General features: G+C 51.8%; 1 protein-coding gene and 1 pseudogene across 2 annotated transcripts; both read right to left on the bottom strand.

The window, feature by feature from the left end:
- Nucleotides 1-1,787: 1,787 nt before the first annotated feature.
- Nucleotides 1,788-2,138, bottom strand: LOC102876450 (annotated as a pseudogene).
- Nucleotides 2,139-3,343: 1,205 nt separating this feature from the next.
- On the bottom strand, nt 3,344-21,024 carry GGT1 (gamma-glutamyltransferase 1). 2 transcript variants are annotated; one of them, XM_006901416.1, is made up of 12 exons: nt 20,864-21,024; nt 13,153-13,283; nt 12,686-12,772; nt 8,807-8,999; nt 8,353-8,510; nt 6,986-7,135; nt 6,557-6,693; nt 4,863-5,050; nt 4,516-4,643; nt 4,316-4,428; nt 3,606-3,719; nt 3,344-3,490 (listed from the first exon to the last, which is right to left on the bottom strand). In XM_006901416.1, exons 1-12 carry the CDS (start codon nt 21,022-21,024, stop codon nt 3,344-3,346), a joined length of 1,707 nt encoding a protein of 568 aa, XP_006901478.1. The 2 variants fall into 2 exon arrangements, with proteins under 2 accessions (XP_006901478.1, XP_006901479.1); XM_006901417.1 differs by lacking the exons at nt 6,557-6,693; nt 6,986-7,135; nt 8,353-8,510; ... (2 more) ...; nt 13,153-13,283; nt 20,864-21,024 and having other exon boundaries at nt 3,606-3,777; nt 4,374-4,428; nt 4,863-5,038.
- Nucleotides 21,025-21,358: the final 334 nt, after the last annotated feature.

Here is a 21,358-nt window from a genome sequence, read left to right as displayed (position 1 = left end):
GATGTTGGTGGGCTGGAGGGCAGATGGAGAGCTGGTCAGGCCAGGAGCCAGCACTCACAGAGGAGTGAACAGACGGACAAGCAGGCAGAGGATCCGACAGGCAGACAAGCAGGTAGAGGAGCAGACAGACAGACAAGTAGGCAGAGGATAGAGCAGACAAGCAGGTAGAGGATCAGACAGGCAGGCCAAAGCTAAAATGCAGAAGACTCAAAAGACAGTCAGCAGAAGGCTGGTCTAAGATAATCACACAGGCAGGCAGGCGATGGTGAGTGAGCAGGGGCTGCTGTCCCCTCCCAGCACTCGCCAGAGGCGGTACACACGCCCCCACTTCCAGTCTCCAGGCCCCATCTCCAGCAGGCCTGGTGAAGGGCCAGTTCAGGGAGTTTTGCTCCCAGACAGAAGCTGTTAACTCCCTCACCACCAAGCTAGTGGCCAGCCCCGCCTGAGGCGCCCAGGGTGATGCCATGTTCCGGAGAGTGCCCCCGTTCCCAGGGGCAGAAGAATACATGTACCCTGCTGAGGGCACTTGTGGGGTCCCAGACTGTCTGTCCTGAAGGCTGCTGTCCTGGTTCCACTCACCTGCCCCTCTGCCCTGTGGGGCTCATCCAGTGATCTCTCCCCTGAGGCCTCAGTGTGTCTACCTGGGAGGCAACCAGAGAGCCAGGACCACAGATACCCCTTTGACTAGGCTGGGTGTCTACCTAAGGCCTCCCCCACTCTTCCCAGCCAAGCCCTCAGCACTAGACTCAGGGCTGCTGTCCCACGAGAGCATGAACACAGGCCAGAGAGCCTTGTACCCCAGCTCACGCACCCCACCACACTCAGGGGCCTGGCTTGCTAGGGCTCCACAGGCCGTAAGGCAGGACTTCACAGAGGTCTGGTCTACACTCTGGCCTCCAGCAGGCCTCCTTCATCTTAACATCATTGTTTGAGCGGGAGCTAAAGAGTCTTCCTGGAGCAGGACCAGCCCACAAAGTCTGGGAGACCATGGACAGGGGTCACCCCAACAAGGATTCAGGGACAGGAAGAAGCGTCATATTGGGCTTATCAGAAGCACAGGGTCATGGAGACTTGAGGGTCTTGGCCCGGGAGATAACAGGGTCGGGGGTGGGGGATGGAGGGGATGGGATGACAAGAAGGCTGAGTCAGAGGCTAGTGGGAAACTCCAGGTCTGAGCTGGCTGGACACCCCCCAGCAAAGCACCCTCAGCTGCAGCCTTTGTCCTGCTAATGGAGCCACAGTCTTCTCCCAAGAACATTGAAACTAAAGCTGCTGACCAAAGGGCTGGTGGTTCAAACCCCACAGCTCCTCTTTGGGAGAGACATGGCAGCCTTCTGTACAGGTAACAGTGCTCTTGCTGGATGCCTCCAAGTCAGCGCTGGCTCACCGTGACCCCACTCAGGGAGAGCAGAGACCTCGCATTTTCCCAGTGCTGTCCTCACCATTGTTTCCACGTCTGCGCCATTGCTGCAGCCACCGCGCACTCACCTCTCTCCTCGAGGGTCTTCTTTTACATGGGCCCTCTACTTAACCAGGCACAACGTCCTCCTCCAGGGTGCAGGCCCTCCTGAGCAGGTGCCCAAGGCACATGAGCTGGATGAAGTCCCGCCCTCCTCATTGCTAAGGAGCTGTCCAGAGAACCTTTCTTCCAAGACAGACTTGCTTGTTCTCCTGGCAGTTCAAGGCCTCTCCAACGCTGTTTACGGATACCATCACAGAAGCAACCATTCTCTTTTTTTTTTTTTAATAGAACAAATTGTATGAATTTATTAAAGATGCACCATTTTTTATTTAGCTTTCTGACTTTGTGCTTGTGCCTTCGGTACTTTCACAATTTTCTGCTCTTCAATAAGGAAAGCACGCTTGATCCTGTCACTGACACACTTAGCACACATGGAACCACCGTAAGCTCTGCTGACGTACTTTTTTTGTTTTTGACAACCTCATGAGAACTTTAGGTCTCACAGTATGGACCCCTCTTAGTTGGCCCGGGCACACACCAGATGCAGATTTTGGTGCTTTTCCAACCTTCTTGGTATAAAAGTAAACAATTCTGTTCCCGGGGTTCGGGACAGCCCAGTTTTGTTAGAGGCTGTATTGTAGGACAGTCTATGATGGTGGGTCAGACGCTGGACCATTTTAAATGCCTCTATACAGCGTCTCTGGAAGAGGAAGTGAAAGCATCCATTCTTATATCTTCTTTACGCCTTGTCCCAGACTTTATGAGGAACTTCTGTTCTGTCGTGCAGAGGGGGTTGTGAGCCAGAACAACTCAATAGCAATAGGCCCTTCTGCTGGTACCTACAGCTCCACCCCCAACCCTTTCTGGTGACCTAGGCCCCAGTCCTCCCAGGGGTATCCAGGATCCCACCCCCATCACTCCTCAGGGACGCAGTTCTCCATCCCTTCCCAAGAATCCAGCCCCCTACACCTCTCAAAGGAACCACCCCTCCCTAGAGATCCAACCCCCTCATCCATCCCTGGGGACTCAGCCCCCATCCTTCCTTAGAGATCCAGCTCCACCCTCCCTCAGGACCCAGCGCTCCCCTCCTCCAGGAACCTAGGCCTCACTCCTCTCTAAGGACCTGTCTTAGAGATTCAGCCTCCATCCCTCACCAGGGACCCAATCCCCAATGAGAAAGTGAGGAGGGAGGGGAGTAGCTCACACTTATAACCCCATTTCCATAAGTACTCCAGGAGCCCCAGGCTCTCCTGACCCTTACAGTACTCAGCCCTGGCTTCCCCAGACCCAGAGTCCACGTTCACTGCTTGGTGTCATCTGCCTGTGGTCTGGGGCTACAAGTGTGTGAGCCCAAGTTAGCCAGCTGAGCCTGAGGGAGCTCTTCCAGTTAAGTGCTCAGCCAGCCCAGCCCTGACCCCACAGACCTGGCGCCACCCTCAGCTGACCCTGGAGCTCATCCACCCACCCTGGAGTCTGGTCACTTGAGGTCCCATGACTGAAACAAGGACTGGACTCTGGTCATTTGCCCAATTTCCTTTTAGACCTTGGTTCCACCTCCATGTCACAGAGTGGGCCCTGAGCCTCCCTCATGGGCCAGTGGGCTGAGGAGGGTGCCCAGATGATATCGCAGGCAGGTGTCAATGCTTGACAAGGAAGCAGTACTGTTGATCACAGGCTCAAGGTAAACCCCAGTCGGCCCCCACGACTACAAGTCTATTCACACACAGGATGGTGAGGCCAAGCGGCTTTCCAGAGCCTGGCACTGTGGCCCATTTATTGTGCTGTTTGGTCACTCCATGGAGAAGCAGGCCTCCAAGTCCCATTTGTGGGCTTCTCAGCCGTCCTGTCCCTGGGCTGCTGGTCAACTTGGGCGCCCCGCTCTCAGTAACCAGCAGGCTCCCCGCCTTTCCGGGAGTCCGAGGCAGCTGCCCAGCCATTCGCTGTGCGGACGATGGCCTGCACCACAGCAATGAAAGTGGAGGTGACCTTTGTCTCATGGTTCCGGTTCTTCAGGGCAGAAGTCACCACCTAGTTGGGGGGTCTCAGTGAGGCAGGTGCAGGACACCACCAGCCCAGCAGAAGATTCAGACCCAGACCTGATAGATGAGGGGTTCAGCTAGGTGCCCTCACCCCTCCAGCCCACCTGATCCAGGTGTTTCTCAAGTGTCGTGGTGTTGGGCAGGAGCTGGTTGTGCAGCCGTGGTTCCTCCACCGCCTGCTTCACGTTGTACTCAAACCACAAGGTGTAGATGATGGCCTGGGGGTGGGGCAGAGGCATCAGCATAGTTAGGGTGGCAGCAGGTGACAGTGGGGGTGTCCGGGGGCAGTAGGGGGTGGCATGGGGTAGCAGAGAGTGGCAGGGGGTTTGGGTTGTCAGGGGGTAGCATGGGGCGATGGGGTAGCAGGGAGTATAAGGGAGTAACAGGAGGGTGTAAGGGATGTCGAGGTAGTAGGGATGACAAGGGGATGTCAGGGGGTAGCAGGGAGTGTCGGGGGATAGCAGGGGGTGCAAGGGAGTAACAGGAAGTTGTGGGGGTGACAGGTAGCAGAGGTGGCAGGGATAGTAGGGGTGACAAGGGGGTGGCAGGGGTGGCAAGGGACGGCAGGGAGTGTCGGGGCATATCAAGGGGTGTCAGTGGGTAGCAGGGGGTGGCAGGGGGTAGCAGGGGGTGTCAGGGGGTAACAGGAGGTTGTAGCGGGTGATAGGGTAGCAGGGGGTGTCAGGGGTAGTAGGGGTGACAAGTCGGTGGCAGGGGGTAACAGAGGATGGCAGGGAGTAGCGGGGGGGTCAGGGGTAGCAGGGAGTCACAGGGAGTAGCAGAGTGGCAGTTGATGGCAGCGGGTGGCACGTACCAGTGCAGTCGCTGTGGTGATCTGTGTGCCCCCAGATGCTCCCACCACCATGCGGACTTTGCCATCACGGCCCACAATGATTGTGGGGCACATGGAGGAAAGAGGCTGCTTCCCTGGAGTGGACAGAAGTAGGGGGGATCTCAAGTAAGCCCTGCTGCCCGAGACTCAGTCCCCACCCTACCCAAGACCCCTTCCTATACCTGGCTGGATGAAGTTGGCAGGTGAGGGGGGTACCCCAAACTGGTTGGTAATGTTTGGTGAGCTGAAATCGTCCATTTCATCATTGAACAGGATCCCACTGGTCCTGGAGAGAACCTTGGAGCCGAAGCTTCAGAACAGCAGTGTTGGACATCTGTCAGGTGCAGCACCATGCCCCCACAAGGAGCCCCGCCCCCATAGAGAGCCTGTTCCTAGAAGAGTCCGCCCAGGGTAGGCGGAGCCCCCCCCCAGGCTGTGGAGAGCCCCGCCCCCACAAGTAGGCAGTCTTGGCAGAAGCCTGCCCTCCCCAGGCACCTGACTCCCCCCCACAAGTGCCCAGGGCCCCTACTAGAGGTTGATGGTGCTAGTGGCGGACACAGCGCTGCCGTCCTCAGAGACCACGGACAGGTGCGCTGTGCCTCCATCATCCGGCGTGTAGAACTCGGGCTCATAGTAGGCAGCCGCGTGCGTGGTGTCATCTGAGATCCGTGCCCGCAGCTGGGCGGCGAAAAACTCTGAGGTCATGTTGCGGACCACCTGCAGAGACCCCACAGCTGGCCTGAGGAAGGTGAAGGGCAGGGATGGGGCACAGGGTTGTTGGAGAGGCCCCAGGACCCCACGACCAGCACTCCAAGACCACGTGTTTCCCAGGGTGTTCGTGTGGCCCTGGCAACCCACCCTGCTGCCTGCTGGCAACTCTGAGCACTGTTCCCAGGGGGCTCAGGCTGAGGTTGGGTGCTTGCCTGCTAACCAAATGGTTGTGAGTTTGAACCCACCGAGAGAGAAGCCCCATGGAGTCCCACACTGCGAGAGGCCTGGGTGACAATGAGCTAGATCTGCCTATATGACGAGACTGGTGACATCAGGTTGGAAGAGGGGTTCCACTGACTCAGGGGGAATATGTGGGAATTTGTGGAATGGGGAGCTGAGCACAGAGGGTAGATGTGGTGACGTGTGTGATGCTACTGAGAGGGGCTGGAAGGTAAACTGAGGCTGGTAGGGTGGAGCCCATCAGCAGGGGAGTGGAGGGGGCCAGGAATTAGGGCTGCAGGGTCCTGGTTCTGCTCGCTCTGACAGGGAGTAGAGGGCCAGGAAACATTGTCAGTGGCCATTGGCTGATTCCAACCCACAACATCCCATGTGGCAGAGCAAAGTCTACGCCATAGCATTTCAATGGCTGAGATCTTTGGGAAGATTTTTCCCCTTGATGCAACTCAGTGGGTTTGAACAGTCAACCCAGCACCACCAGGGACACCTTCAAGAAGACTAACAGCACGCTTCTCTCCCTGACAAGGGTGGATGTTAAAGTGGCAGTGGTGAGGCAGGGCAGGGAGGTGTGATGGAGGAACTCCAGTCTGAATCAGAGAGGGTAGAGAATGGACACAATGGAGAGCCTGTCACCTCCAGGACACAGGTGCCACCATAACACCTGTCACCTCTATGACTCAGATGACAGATGGCATAGTCTTATCACCTCTGGGATGCAGGTAACACAGCATCTGTTGCTTCTGGTGCACAGATGACAATGTCTACCACTTCTGGGACACAAATGGCAGGCTACAATGAGGGACGGTTTGAGGTAGAGAAAGAGGAAGGTGTGAAATGGTGACCAAGAGAGAGGCTGGGGAGCTGGGGGTGCTTCAAGCAGTTGAAGGTCCTCTAGGGGGGGTCCCTGGCCTACATTAGCAGAGAGTATTGCAAGTCCATTGTGAATGCCAGCCTTGGGTACCAAGATGCTAAGGAGGTCAAGGGGGACCTGAGGAAAGGACTTGGGCCTGGTCTTCCTCATGCTGCAATCTCTTTAGGGCCAGTGGCCAGGAGCCTGGGACTCCAACCAACTGTCCATCCCCAGGCCATAACCTATTGCCACACCATTGATCCACCCCCAAATCCACTGTCCTGTCTCAACCTACTGTTCATTTCTAAGCCATTGTCCAGGCCCCAGACCACTGTCCCACCTCTAGCACATATCATCTAAACCTACAACCAGTCTGGGGTGCACATGAATTAGTTGAGCCAGCACGAGGCTGGAGTGCCCCTTACCTCAGTAACATCAACAAACTTGGGGTCCCCAAGCAGGGTCCTCTTGGCATAGGCAAAGCGGAAGGCCTCCACAATGCGATGGTATGTCAAGCCCTTTTTTTCGGGGGTTTCCACACTCTCTGGGGAGAAGTTGTACCCTGCTTGGGCAAGCCAAGTACAGGTCAGCAGGTGCTGGGGCACCATCCTCCAGCCCAACTGCTTCCACCCACTGCAAGAAGGCAAGAGCTAAGAGCTGGGTGCCCAAGGGCCCTGGGTCTGCTGTGGGGCAGCAGAGGCAGCCTGGGCCTCGGGGAAATGGGGGTTTCTACAACAGTCCCAAGGGTTGCTCACACCACAGCCCACTGCCCATCACCACACTGTCCCTGACACCACACCACACACACGTGTTGACAGAAGGACAGGGTCACGCCTCAAGCCTGGGACCCTCACCCTGGAGGATGTTGAGAATGAGAGCCAACACTGGCCCACTGAGGGGGGCACTTGGCGTGTAAAGGATGGAGTCCCCCAGGCTGATGTTCAGCGGGTGTTCGATCAGTTCTGCCCGATAGTTGTTCAGGTCTTCAGCCGTCACGATGCCCCCTGCAAGAGGACAGAGGCTTGAGTGGACAGGGGTAGGGCTGTGGCCTCAGGGGACAGGCCGTGCTGTTGGCAGACAGTGCTATTAAGGTGGGCTTCCACCCTGCAGGGCTCCAGCTGCCTCTGTGTCCATCCTCTAAACTCTTTGTCCTCTCTGTCCAGCATGACCAGGCCAGCTCCCACCAGGGGCTTGTCTTCTCTGATTGAAATTTCTGTCCCATCCACCCTGCCTGACCCTCCTAAGGTTGGCTATGGCCTCTCCATCTTCTAAGGGACCTGCTCCAGACAGACACAGGTTGGCTTGGTAAAGTGTACATGCTGGCCACCTCCTCAAAGACAGGCTAACCAGCCAGCACCATAAAACACCACCAAGTCCCCACCCTGGGTGCTAGCACCAGCCACAGCCACCCCTCCCTCAGTGCATCTCCTTGGCTGGGCAGTGACTCAGTGGTGTAGCCAGACAGTGGACAGACTGGTGGCTACTCCATCACGTCACCTCACGCCACATCATTCAATTACTGTTCGTGATGAGACATGACCCAGCTTACTAATCGGTTTAAAAGGGCATTCCCTTAAGTGTGTGGTTGGCCTCCTGTGCATACATGACTGTGTTGGCCAGGAGTGCCCGCACTCCCCCGTTCCCCTCCCCGTCACCTGACCTATGAAGTTTGGACCTGTCAGTCTCACTACTGTGTAAACCAGTGAGCCATCCCTTGAAGTAAATTCCTCTCCTCCCTCTGCTGGTCTTCTGTTCTCCCTGCCCTGCCTGACCCATCCTCCCAGCTCTCAGTCCACTGCTGGTCCTAAGGCCTTTCTCTTGCAGAATTTAGCCTCTTTGCTTTGAATTTAACAAGGGCTGCAGCAGCAGATGGTCCTAAGGCCCACTCTAGCCGTCCACACACCTCACCACCCACATGGCTCGCCCTGCCCACCTGCCACGCCTTGGTCATGCCCAACTCCTTAGGCTGTGGCCGGTCCCCATCTATCTCGATCTGCCCCACCCTGTTGTGGTCACGTCCAGTTTCACTCTTGGCCCTGATACCCCCTACCCTCTCGTTCTGTGGTCCCACCCTGTCACTGTCTCCACGATGCAATGGCCCTGCCTAGCTATGTTGTGGCTCCGCCCCTATGGCCCCCCACTTCCTGCTGTGGCCCCACCCTCATCCTCCCACGTGGCTCCTGCCCACCGCCTTCTGTGGGCCCAGGCTGAGGACACTTACCAGCTTCCTGGATGTCCTTGACAATCTGTGCAGTGAGACTCCCGTTGTAGAAGGCCTGGGCACCCTCCTTGGCCAGCGTCTCATAGGTATCAGCCAGTTTTGGCATCACCACGTGCTCCCCCTCCTGCAACACCCTCCCATTCCGGCAAAACACCTCACTGGAAAAAGGGGGTTCAGGGGGGGCCTGTGAGGATCCTCCTCTCTAGCCCACTCACACAGGGATAGCCACCTCCTGTCCACAGGCATGCAGCCTTTCCACTGAGGATATCCTCCCGGGTGTCCCCATACCTCCAAAGGCCCCACCCAGGTTGACCACGGAGTCCTCTGGCACCCCCTTCTACAGCAGGAATGGCCTGTGGCTCTCTGCCTTGTACCTTCATCAGCTCACCACCTGGGGCTCCTAGGGCCACCCCTGTCCCCACCTATGCCCCCGGAGCCTGTCCTCAGAACATACCACAGCGAGGGATACCGGTGGATGGTATCTTGAGTTCTCTGCAGGGCGGCAGCAAGGCCCTTGCCCACAGGGAAGCCCTCGCGGGCCAGCTTGATGCTGGGCTGGAAGAGGCGGGCCCAGGGCAGCCGGCCGTGCCGCTGATGCGCCAGCTCATAGCCGCGGATCTCCCCGGGAATGGCCACCGAGAGACCCCCTGTGGTCACAGAGTTGGGACAGTTAGGGTCTCCCTCAGCGCACTCACATGTGGCCAGCGGGATTCCCCAGTGGGAATGGTTCTAAGCTCCTGTGTGGGGAGGGTGGCATGTGGACTGGGTGTGGCGAGGATGGTAGGTCACATGTGAAGGAAGAATATGGCAGTTGCCCCCCACCTCAAAGCTTGATCACTTCCTGAGAAACTTGGTAACACCTAAGCTGATCACATCGAAGATCAGACCAGACAATGGATCCTGATAAGAGTCCGAGCTTGATTTAAAAAGCTAAAACCTAACTTAATTAACAAGCCAAATTTCAAGAAGTACCACCTTAGTCCTCCCCAGGACCCCTATAAAAAGGAAACCCCCCAAACTGCCCACGTGCCATTTTGATTCTGTCTGCATGCCATGCGGCTGGGTCACTTGGCGTCCCTCTCAGACTGCACAATAAAGGCCTGTTCATTTCTTGGGACCAATTCCTTTCTTTATTTCTCTCCCTCGCACTCTTTTTTATATCTAACAACACCGGACACTGAGAAGACTATCCACACGGGGCCTTTGTGTCTGCAGCTGGTACCAGGCCAATGGACACCCAGTGAGGCTGAGAGAGGACAGCTGTCCAGGAAGACTCTTGAGCTCCATTAGCACCTTCCAGACCAGAGGGCTCTGGCCAGCCTCTAGCTCACACCAGGCTGCCCTTCAAGGCTGAGCCAGCCCCACGAGCACTCCCCAGTCCCCATTTGTCCAGAACCCTCACCTTGGGCCCTCTCTGAGCCTGCTTCCCCAGCTGACTGACTAAAGGGTGTTCTTCCCTCTGACCTTGTGAGGCCTGTGACTTGACTTCTCTCCAGGCCCTGCTGCCCACATGAACTCTCCTCTCTTTGTGAAAGGGTAGCTAGGCCTGGGCCCTACGCCCTTCACTCTGAGATGAGGGGGCATTTCAGCTCCTCTTGCCCTGCCCTTCTTGCCCAGGTCACACCCATCTCATCACAAATCCATCTCTACATTTGCTTACATGCGGGGGTTGCCTGCTGGAGTATGGGGGGCAGGGGAGTGTTCCTTTTCCAAACACCTGAGGGTTGGTTTTCTCAGCAGATGAAAACAGAAATCATCAGGGTGATTCTGGGGCTGCTATAGGGTAGATTGTCGTTGTGTACTGTTGAGTCAGAGCTGACGCATAGCTGACCCTCCAGCAGGTTTTCAGAGGCTGTAAAGAGCCTAGGAGGGAACTGCCCATCTTTCTCCCATAGAGCAACCAGTGGGTTCAAACTGCGTGGCTTTGGGTTGGCAGCCTAGCTCCTTGCTCACTAGGCCACCAGATCTCCATACAGGATTGAGTACCAGGGTGTTTTCTTTTTTTTTTTTTTTCAAACTGGGTAGACTGGAACCACCAACTTCAGGTTATGATTGATCACAAACAACTTGTGCCTCCAGGGCACCCCTTAACTGGAATCGTGATCAAATCCCCTTCTGTCAAATAAATTCCAAAGAGCTGTTCTCTCAAAGAGTCACTATTGGGTTATTGAAGTGTGACACTTTACAGAAAGAAACAGCTCATCTAGTTCTCACAGAGCAGCTGGTGGATTCAAACTGTGAACCCACGGGTTAGAGCCCAGCATGGCATGAGCTATTGGCCCAGAGCTCCCTCTAAGCAGAGAGGAGGCCCCACATGGTCTAGGCAGCTGAGGGGAGGCCAGTGTCCAGCAGAGGGCGCTGCTGGAGAGAGACCAGTTAGGGGAGGACCGGCATGAGGAGCTGAGGGTGAGGAGAGGCCAATGCGGGAGGGATCCCCATTTCGGGCTGCAAGCTTTGCCCCAGGCTGGCCTGGGTGGTCCCAGTGAACTCAACAGCCTCCCTGCTGGACTGCTGCAGTGACTTCACAGATGTGGGCCAAGTGTCCTGGGGCCTCATTTCACTCAGACAGGAGTCAGGGTCTTCCTGAGGGCCTGTGAGCTGCTCCTGACCCTCCATGCACTGGCTGCCACAGCGTCCAGGCCCCCAGCAGGCCCTGTCCTTCCCCACCCCACCACCACAGCTTCCAGGCCTGGCCGCATCTCCTCCTCCCCAGTACTCCTCTCAGCTCTTCTCTCCTACCTGGAAAGCCAGTGTGACAAAGACTCTGGTTTTCCTGACCCAGGTTTGTACTCTGCTTTAGGATGCGGCTCCCAGCACTCTGAGTACTGCTCAATAAGGTTTATTTCAATAAATGGATCAATCCCAAGACCCCATCAGATTAGCACTGAATCTCTCTCCATTCTAGATTTTTCACTTGTTAAAATGCAGTCAGTGTGATGTTCCTCACAGGGACCGCCCAGGGCCAGCCTGTAGCAGTGCACAGAGCCCCTGCCCCTCCCTTTTCTTATTCCTCAAGCTAGCCAGCACCCTGTTGTGGCCAGTGGGCTGCCCTTCCCTGCCTGGGGGAGTATGGGACCATCCTCTCAGACAGGTGACTCCCTGGGGCAGTGCAAGCTATTGCTTGTTGATGATGCTTATTGGTTAAAGGGTCAGTCTCACCCAGAGGCACTAGGAAGAAAGGCCTGGCTATCTGCTTCCAAAATATCATTCTTTGGAAACTGTATGGAGCATAATTCAATGCTGATATGCATAGGATCACTACAAGTCAGAGTGGACTTAGAGGGAACTGCTGTTTTCTTCTTTCTCAGCCCCAAACCCTAGAAGGCTATCCCATAAGTGAGCAAATGAACAAATTGTTCAGTAGGTGGCTTGGGACACAGGCTGTGAGGTTTAGATAGCTTGGACTCAATCCTGGCTTCACCATCTCCTAGCCAATTTGTACAACCCCTGTGGGCCTCAGTATGCCCATCTGTAAAATGGGAACCCCCATGGTGCCTTCTCTAAGGGCACAGGGAGGGCTTCAGGGGCCCACTGTGGGGAGGGTGTTGAGAGGCACTAAGCGGAGAGTCACCCCAGCAAGGCCAGGCCATATGACCCTGGTTCCTGCCCCATTCATGCATGGCTGATAAAGTGAGATTAGGGAAGGCCAGAGTTTTTAAAATGTGAGTGGGCTCAAATGATAACGCAGTCACTTCCAGGATTTGGAACCAACTCACAGCTGACCCTGCAGTGGGTTTTCAAGAACTGTAAATTGCACGGGGGAAGATTGCTTGTCTTTCTCTCCTCTAGTGCCTGATGGATTCAAACCCCAAGAGAGAGCAGCAGCACAAATCTTTACCTGAAACAGGAAAAGCTATAGGCTGAAGTCCTGCTGGAAACATAATTTCCTTTTTAGACAACAGGGGCAGCGTGCAGCATAGTTACTAAACTCTGTGATCAGCCAAGTTGACAACCAAAGATGGCGGCCAGCACCCTAGTATTGGGTGTGTGTTGCTCTCCAAGGTCCTGACAGCAACCCTGCTCCCACGTCAGCTCCTCCGAGGGCTCCTTGTGTCTTGTCTGAGTCTCCCATTATAGGTTTCCAGTCCTCAACTCTTCCTGTTCTGGTTATTGTTCTGGTTCATCCACATTAATAAACTTGAGTCTATTCTGATTGTGCTCTGTTGGGCATGACAGCATGCTGGTTTGAAGCCCTGGTTTCCTGTATGGAAAAGGCTGGAGGGGCCTGGAAGCACTAGAAGCCCTGACCCCTGTGAGAATGGCCTTGGCCGCTTATTGCAGGAGGGTGTTATGGGCAGTAGGAGCAAGTCCTTGGGGAGGGCTGCACCCTTACCTTCCTGGGACTGCTGTGAGTTATTGAACATCGTGGATGAGGCGTGTGCAGGGGCCACCTCTCTGGCATTGATGACCTCAGCCTTTCCTGGAGGACAGGCAGGTGGTAGGCAGACCAGACCAGCATGGCCCCCACCCCATGTGAGCCCCTGGGCAACCCACTGTGTATCCTGGACTCCATGGCCCCAGTGCCCCACGGCTGCTCTCACCCCATGTGAGCCCAGGGGTTACTCACCGTGCATACTGAACTCCACATCCAACCCACACAGACTGGCCCCAGTGCCACCCCCACCCCATGTGAGCCGAGGGGCAACCCACTGTGCATCCTGAAATCCATGTCCAGCCCACACAGACCGGCCGCAGTGCTGCCCCCACCCCACATGAGCCCAGGGGTGGCCCACTGGGTGTCCTGAAGTCCACATGCAGCCCACAAGGACTAGCCCGGCTGCTCCAGCCACAGACACTCACTCGTGGTGCTGTTGTAGATGGTGAAGAACAGGCCTCCCCCGATGCCCATGCTGTGGGCGTTCATGAGGCCCACACACAGCAGAGCTGCAATAGCTGCGTCCACCGCTGAGCCACCATCCTGTAGGACGTCCCTGCAAGTGTGGAGAGCCAGACCTTCATGACCAGCACCCACACCCCGCGCAGCACCTCTGCTCAAAGGAAGACCTTATTTTTAACACGTAGAACTCTAAAACATGTGGCCAGATAACATCAAGGCAATGACTGGTGGGTTCCAGCACACCAGGCCCTTCCAGCAGAGAGAGACAGCAGCACGCTCCTGTGAAAACCTAAGGCCCAGAAACCCAATACCAAGTTGTGGAGCCAGGATGGGCTCAAAGGGTTAGGTTTGTCTTTTTGGGAGAGGGGAGCTCTGGTGGCCTAGTGGTAAGAAGATGTGCTGCCAAAAGGAAGGCATGCAGTTCGGATCCATTGGCTGCTCCTGGGAGAAAGATGGGCAGGCTCTTTCCCTGGAGTTTTCTGCCTCTGAAAACCCTCCAGAGGGTCAGTCATGGGACAGTTCTGACTTGAGGGTACACAACAGCAATGCCCAAACAGGAGTCCCAGGTGGCTGACCTGGAAACACCTTGGAAGGCAGGGGATGTTCTGCCCTGCACACAGCGGGTCACCATGTGTCAGGACTGACTTGATGGCACTAACCGGTCCACCACTTGTCTGTCACATGGAGCTGGCTCCTCTGCTGTTGTGATGTTGGAAGCCAGATAGAGAAAAGATTGAAACTCAATGACCTCACTTGGATCCACAGTCAACTCCTTTGGTACCGGCAGTCAGGATATCAGGAGAGGTATTGCAATGGGAAAGTCTATAGTCAGGGACTTCTCCAAATTATTGAAGAGTAATGATGTCAGCTTAAAGACTAAGGTGTGCCTGATCCAGGCCATGATCTTTTCAGTCACTTGCTATGAATCAGAAGAATTGATGCCTTTGAACTGTGGTGCTGGAGAAGAGTACTGAATATCCACAGACCACCAGAAGAACAAACAGACATGTCTCAGAGAAGGTACAGCTAGAATGCTCCTTAGAGGCAAAGATGACAGAGCTAAGTCTCACATGCTTTGGGCATCTTGCTAGGAGAGGCGATTACTTGGGAAGCAACATCATCCTTGGAAAGGTGAAGGGTCAGTGAAAGAGAGGAAGATCCTTGACAAGATGGACTGACAGTGATGGCAGCAATGGGCTCAGATATGGTGAGGATGGCACAGGACAGGACAGGGTTCAGATCTGTTGTTCAGAGTCACTATGTGTCAAACTTGACTCAGCAGCATGCCATCACTGTTGGACAGGTTTCAGCAGAGTCTCCAGAATAAGATAGACTAGGAAGCAGGACTGGTCATCCCTTTCTGAAACAGCAAACCTGTCTAAATAGCACTGGCTGCTGTCTGATAAGTTGCTGGTAGAGGGGCCCACGGGTCAGAAGGCACTCAACACGCAGCTGGGAGGAGTGCCCACTGTAATGGACCCGGTGAAGGGTCTTCATTTGCTAGCGTGGCAAGACCACAGCACAAATAACCATTAATAGGCAAGTTCTGGTGGCCTAGTGGCAAGAAGCTGCACTGCAATCACAGAGATGTGAGGTTCAAATCCACCAGATGCTCTGCTGAAGGAGGGACAATCTCCTCCTGTACCAGTCAAATCTGATTTGACGGTACACACATTAAAAAAAATAAAAAGTAATAAAAAAAATTTTAAAAAACAACAAAGAAACAAATAACCATTAATAGCTGCAACATGGAATGTCTGAAATATGAATCTAGAAGACTGGAAGCTCTTCAGAATGCAATGCAATGCATAAAGATCAAGACTTAAGGCATCAGGGAGCTGAGATGGATTGGTGTTGACCATTTGGAATCAGGCAATCACAGCACCTACTATAATGAAAACAAATTGAAAAAAGAATGGTGTTACATTCATCATCAAAAAGAACATTTCAGGATCTGTCCTGAACTATAGTTCTGTCAACAATAGGATAATATCCACATGAATACAAGGAAGACCTGTTAATAAGACTAGTATTCAACAATGAAAGAATTTTTCTTTTACTTTTCAAAGAAAAGAGCAAACTGGGGGAGGGGGGCAGGGGGCTGGGAAGGGGTGGGCAGGGAGAAAAATGCAACAATGAATGAATGGAAATCCAAGGCCTCTGTAAAAGTTCATTAAAATTAATAAAATATTTTTTTTAAAAAAGACTAGCATTCAATTGTACACATCAACTATAAGCCACAGATGAAGAAATTGAGGTAAGTTAGAGATGAAGGAGAAGTCTTGATAATTGGAAAATATGGCATTGGTGACAGAAATAGGCTGGGAGGTGGCATGTTAGATTTCAGAGCAATCAATGATTTGATCATAGTAAATAACTTTTTTTAAAATCACACATAGGGCACCTATACATATGGACCTCACTTGATGGCCAAAGGAATCAGATTGACTCCATTTGTGGAAAGAGTCAATGGAAAAGCTCAATATCAGCAGTCAAAACAAGGCCAGGCGTGGGTGGAAGGAGGGGGTCAAGGAATTAGGAAAGATCCAGTGGGGACCTGAAAAGACAGGGTGATAGTGGGCATAGAACAATGGTGATTCATTTTATAAAACACAGTGTAATGGGAATGATCGTATGAAACAGTGTGAGTGAAGGAATGTGTGAAACACAATATACATGAATGACACATGATGTGTATGAATTTTGTATGCAAACCAATTTAAAAAAAACAAACAAACACCAAACAACCCACACAACAAACAAGGGCAGGGGCTGACTGTGGAATAGACCATCAATTACTCACATGCACGTTCAAATTGAAGCTGAACAAAATCGGAACAAATCCTCAAGAGCCCAAATACAACTTTGAGTTTATCCCATCTGTATTTAAACACTGTCTCAAGAATAAATTTTGTGCAGTGCACACTGTGACTGAAGACCAGATGAGTTGTGGAAGGACATCATCATATGTGAAGAAAGCAAAAGGTCATTATAAGGACAAGAAACAAAGAAAAGACCAAAATGGATGTCAGAAGAGACTGAAACTTGCTCTTGAACAGAGAAAACTCACTGCTGTCAAATCCAAACTGACTCACAGCTGACCTTCTGTCAAGTTTCTGAGGCTGTTAACTGTCTGGGAAGAGACTGTTGATTTGAACTGCCAGAGGCAAGGGCTTTGGATTAACAGTGAAACTCCCTATAGGCAACCCATCGAAGATTCCCTAAAGGCAGAGAAGCTAGAGTGAGCCCTGGTGGCCTGGGGGTAAGGCGCTTTGCTGCTATCCAAAAGCACGTAGTTCAAATCCACCAGCTGCTCCGTGAAAGAATGACAGGCAATCTCAAATTTCAAGACTCACATTGCAATACTAAATTCTGTGGGCAAAACGTTGAATGCTACAGAAAGCATCAAAAGCTGGGTGGAACGCAGACTCACTGTGCCAAAAAGAACTGATCAGCCTGACCATTTCAGGTCATAGATTATGATCAAGAACTAATAGAACTAAAGGAAAAATTCACTGAAGGTATTGACAAAAATATAAGGCCCAAGAATTGACAGGATACTCATTAAGGTGTTTCAACAAACAGATGCAGCCCTGGATGTGCTTGCTCACTAGCCGTGCCAAGGCCTGACTCAAGCAAGCCAGGTGTTTTCCAATTACTTCATATGCATCTGAAAGTCAGACAAGGAATCAAGATGACAGAAGAATCAATGCCTTTGAGTTGTGGTCTTGGCAAAAAGCACCGACCATCCTAGTTGGAGGAAGAGCAGCCAGGCTTGGCTGCTCCTTAGAGGCAAGGATGGTGGAACTTCATCTCACGTTATTCGTACATGTTGCCAAGAGTGGCCAGTTCTTGGAAAGGGCAAGGTTCAGATTTGTTGTTCTTAGGGTTGTTATGAATCACTGTCGACTCACACGCAAGTATGTAAGCCAGATTCAAAAGAGGCTGTGACACTGTTGGTGGGAGTGTAAAATGGTGCAACCCCTGTGGAAAGCAGTATGGCGCTTTCTCAAAAAGTTGCAAATAGAGATACCATTTGACCCAGCAATTCCACTACTGGGAATATACCCTGAAGAGACCACAGCTGACATCCAAGCAGATATATGCACACCCATGTTTATTGCAGCTTTGTTCACAATAGCAAGGAGTTGGAAACAACCTAAGTGCCCATCAACAAACGAATGGCTAGAGAAGCTGTGGTATATTCGCACAATGGAATACTATGCTGCATTAAAAAACAAGGAACTCATGCAATATTATTCAAAATGGTTGACTCTGGAGAACATTATGCTGAGTGAAATATCCCAGTCACAAAAGGACAAATATTACATGATGCCACTGTTGTAGAATGGGACTGTCCTTGGGGTTGGGGAGAGACTGAGTAAGATGGGTTCAATAATGTATACTGCACTGAAACAGAGGAGGGAGAAAACTGTTTAAAAGAGATATATAACTAGGTATTTCTGTCATCACAGGAGTCTAGAGCGAGGGCTACATGGTGGAGGGGACCTGGGGGAGGGTTTGTAAAACAATGAAAGAATCTTTTCTTTTACTTTTCCATAATTTTTGGACTCATGTACTTATAACTTGTTAGTCAAATTTGTGTCTTCTAGGTTGCAACACCCCCATGATACATCTTCAAGGATATGAACATGTACGGCCAAGCACAATCAATAAGAGTGCATCTAAATCCCAACATCAATCTCCATAATAGTCTATGTGTTTCCTACTGCCAAAGGGGCCCTTTAGAGTAGTGAGAGAAGATCTTCACCCTGAAACCCACAGCGTCCCTTTTCAGCAGGAAGTAGCTAAGAGAATACGCCATCCCCTTTTCCTTATGACTCAGGGTGAAGTCTCTCTCAGGGAGGAGTGATAGGGAATGGAAAAGGACACACTGACAAAGAAGATTAATCAGAACTGGCTTTGACAAGCACTGTGGCATTTGGACAAGAACAAACTGGGAGGAGGGTAGAGAGAATAATGCAACAATGAATGAATGGAAACCCAAAATCTCTGTAAATGTTTATGAAAATTAATAAAATATAGAAAAAAAATTTAAAAAAAGAGGCTGTGAAATGAGGACTATCCTTATTGGCATCCTTGTTTTTTTGTCAGAAAGCTGAGAATACCAGAAAGATGTTTACTTGTGTTTTACTGACTATGCAATGTCATTGCACTGCGAGGATAGGAATAAGTTATAAATAACACTGAGAAAATGGGAACCCCAGAATATTAATAATATTTCTGTGGAAATTCTGCATAGACCAAGAGGCACACATTTAAACAGAAAAAGTTTAAAACAGAACTGCATGGCTTAAGATCAGGAAAGATGTGTGTCAAGGCTGTATTCTTTCTCCATGCCTATTCAGTCTATCGCTGAGCAAATAATTCGAGAAGCTGGACTCTCTGAAACGAGGTGGCAACAGGACTGGAGAAGACTCAGCAACAATCTGTTTTAAACACTTGACACAATCTTGCTTTCAGAAAGAGGACTTGAAGCATTTACTGAAGATCAAAAATTATAGCCTTCAGGATGGGTTTACACCTCAACATCAAGAAAATTAAAAATTTCCCCACTGGACCAATAGATAATATCATGACAGATGGGAGAAAGGTTGTAGTTGTTAATTTTGTGCTCACTTTGGCAGCACATATACTAAAATTGGAATGATACAGAGAAGATTAGCATGTAGTTGTTGATTTCACTTTCCTCGTATGCACAATCAACACCCATGCCAGAAACAGTAAAGAAATCAAAACACATTGTGTTTGGAAAATTGGCCATTGAGGATCTCTTTAAAGCTCTAAAGAGTAAGATGTACAATAAGGTGTACCTGAAACATGCTACAGTATTTTCAGTTGCCTCTGATTGAAGCTCAACATCAAGAAAACAAAGATTCTCACTACTGGGCTGATTGGTAGTATCTTGATAGACAGTGAAGAGATTGAGATTCTTAACAGTTTTACTTTGCTTGGCTCCACAATCAATACTCTTGGTACTAGCAGTCAGGAAATCAAAAGACAAACTGCATTGGCAAAGTCTGCTGTCAGGGACCTCTCCAGAGTACTGAAGAACAACGTCAGTTTGGAGACTAAGGTGTGCCTGATACAGGCCATGGTCTTTGAAATTACTTGCTATGCATTAGAATGCTGGACAATGACTGGGGATGAAAGAAAGAGAATTGATGTCTTTGAGCTGTTGTGCTGGAGAAGAGTATTGAATATACAATGGACTGCCAAGAGAACAAAGAGGTTCATTCTAGAGAGGGTGAAACCAGGCTGCTCCTTGGAGGCAAGGATTCTGAAGCTCCGTCTGACATACACTGGGCATGTTGCAAAGAGGAACCAGTCCTTGGAGAGGGACATCATATTTGGGAGGGTGGAGGGCCAGTCCAAGAGAGGAAGACCTTCGATGAGTTGGATTGATTCAGTGGCTACAGACAATAAGGTTGGCACAGGATAGAGCAGAGTTCAGAGCTGTTGCACATAAGGTCACTATGACTCACATGTGCCTCGACAGCACATAACAACAACCTCTGAAAGTTGGGCAATGAATAAAGGCTGAAGGAAAAAGAGATGCTCTTGAGCTGTGATGTGGCTAAAGAGGACTGAGTATCTCATGAACTGCCAAAAGAACAGACAAATCCTTCTTGGAGGAACTTGGAGGAAGTGTTGTTGTAAGGGTGATCCTTGGAGGCAAGGAGAGTGAAACCTCTCACATACTCTGGACATGTCAGGAGGGACCAGTCCTTAAAAAAAAAAGACATCCTGCTTGGAAAAGTCTGTGAGAGGGAGGATGAACCTTCAATGAGATGGACTGACACAGTGATGGCAAAAATGAGCTTGAGGTGGTGGAGACTGTGAAGGGGGCACAGGGCAAGGCAAGGTTCCAAGCTGTTGTCCACAGGGTCGCTATGAGTTGCAGTCGACTTGATAGCATCTAACAACAACAAGTCTAAGACTAAAGAGCTCAGAACTCGAGCCAAACCCAGCACACTTTTGGGGGCAGCTCTGACATGATGGCTCGTGTGTCGGAGTCGACATTGCATAGCAACCAGCAATCTTTAGCTTGGGAGTCCTCTGTGAATCATTTTCATCACCAAGGGACCTTCCAGGTGTGTGTCTCTCTCTCTATCTCTTTCTTTTTAATATAGGCTGAAATGAATTGTCATTGGGGGAAAGAATTGCAAGTTGGGTTTTGGTGTTGTTGTTTTTTAAATTAATAATATGCTTTCTGTTTAATCCCTTCATCAAGTGAAGCCAGCTTTTCTCCCTGGGCAGTGCAGAGAGACGAGTGTGTTCAGCAGCCCACCAAGGTTAGAGGTTTGAGCCCACCCAGAGGAAGAATGTCCTTGAGCTTTATTTTTAAAAAGTGACCCTGTGGAACCAAGCCATACCCTGACACACGTGGGTCCGAGTCAGCTGGACAGGAGTTGGTGCTGGTTGTGGATTTTATGCATAGCGTGAACTGGAGTTAATCTACAACAGCATTCATCAGCTGGAAAATGGCCCCCTTCTCTGCCCAGAGGCTGCAGCAGCCGCGGTCACAACAGACCACCACGTGCACACCAGCACCCGAGCAGCTGGAGGAACTATCTCAGCTGGGGACCAGGGTCCACTCTCGGCTGTCATGCTGGACCCGGGTCCCTGCTCTCGATGGGGAGCCCCACTCACCTCCCGATCTCTGAGCAGCGCTTGGCATCAGCGGCGACTGCACCCCTGGGGTACACGTGGTCAGAGACCTGTGAGGACACGGGCAGCAGCACGCAGAGGATAATGACGAGGACCACCACAGCAAGGCTCAGCACACCCAGGACCACGTGCCACTTCTTCATGGCTCTGGACACAGACGGGGGACAGGGGCAGGGTCAGGGCCAGCCCAGCCCAGCCCAGCCATGTGGAACAACCAATTTCCAAGGCCTTGCAGATATGACCCCTGGGCCTCCCAGTCTCTAAGTCCCTTTCTTCTCCCCAGCTTCCCCTCCTCATTCTCAGCATGCTCTGCTCCGCCCGCCCCAGGAAAGACCACGTCTAGCTGGACCTCTGTACGGCTGAGACCCCACCTGAGCTTGATCCGGTGTCACCCACCACCCGCATATTAGCCACTCTTTAGGGTGCACCCCACTATCTCCATCCAGAACCAACAGCTCAGCTGCAGTGGACAGGACC

The sequence above is a fragment of the Elephantulus edwardii genome, unplaced genomic scaffold, assembly GCF_000299155.1.
Source record: "Elephantulus edwardii isolate Elephantulus edwardi_28Jun2011 unplaced genomic scaffold, EleEdw1.0 scaffold00325, whole genome shotgun sequence".
In the NCBI taxonomy this organism is placed as follows: domain Eukaryota; kingdom Metazoa; phylum Chordata; class Mammalia; order Macroscelidea; family Macroscelididae; genus Elephantulus; species Elephantulus edwardii.
This window is presented reverse-complemented; position numbering and strand designations above follow the sequence as displayed.

Bases quoted from the DNA above. Each gene is read 5' to 3' on its own strand.
- GGT1 (XM_006901416.1), bottom strand. From the start codon at position 21,024: ATGAAGAAGTGGCACGTGGTCCTGGGTGTGCTGAGCCTTGCTGTGGTG. The intron at 8,511-8,806 runs GTATGTTCTGAG...CCCTTTTTCCAG, and splicing joins CACCGGTATCCCTCGCTGTG to TGAGGTGTTTTGCCGGAATG. The intron at 4,644-4,862 runs GTAGGGGCCCTG...GCTGTTCTGAAG, and splicing joins ACTAGCACCATCAACCTCTA to CTTCGGCTCCAAGGTTCTCT.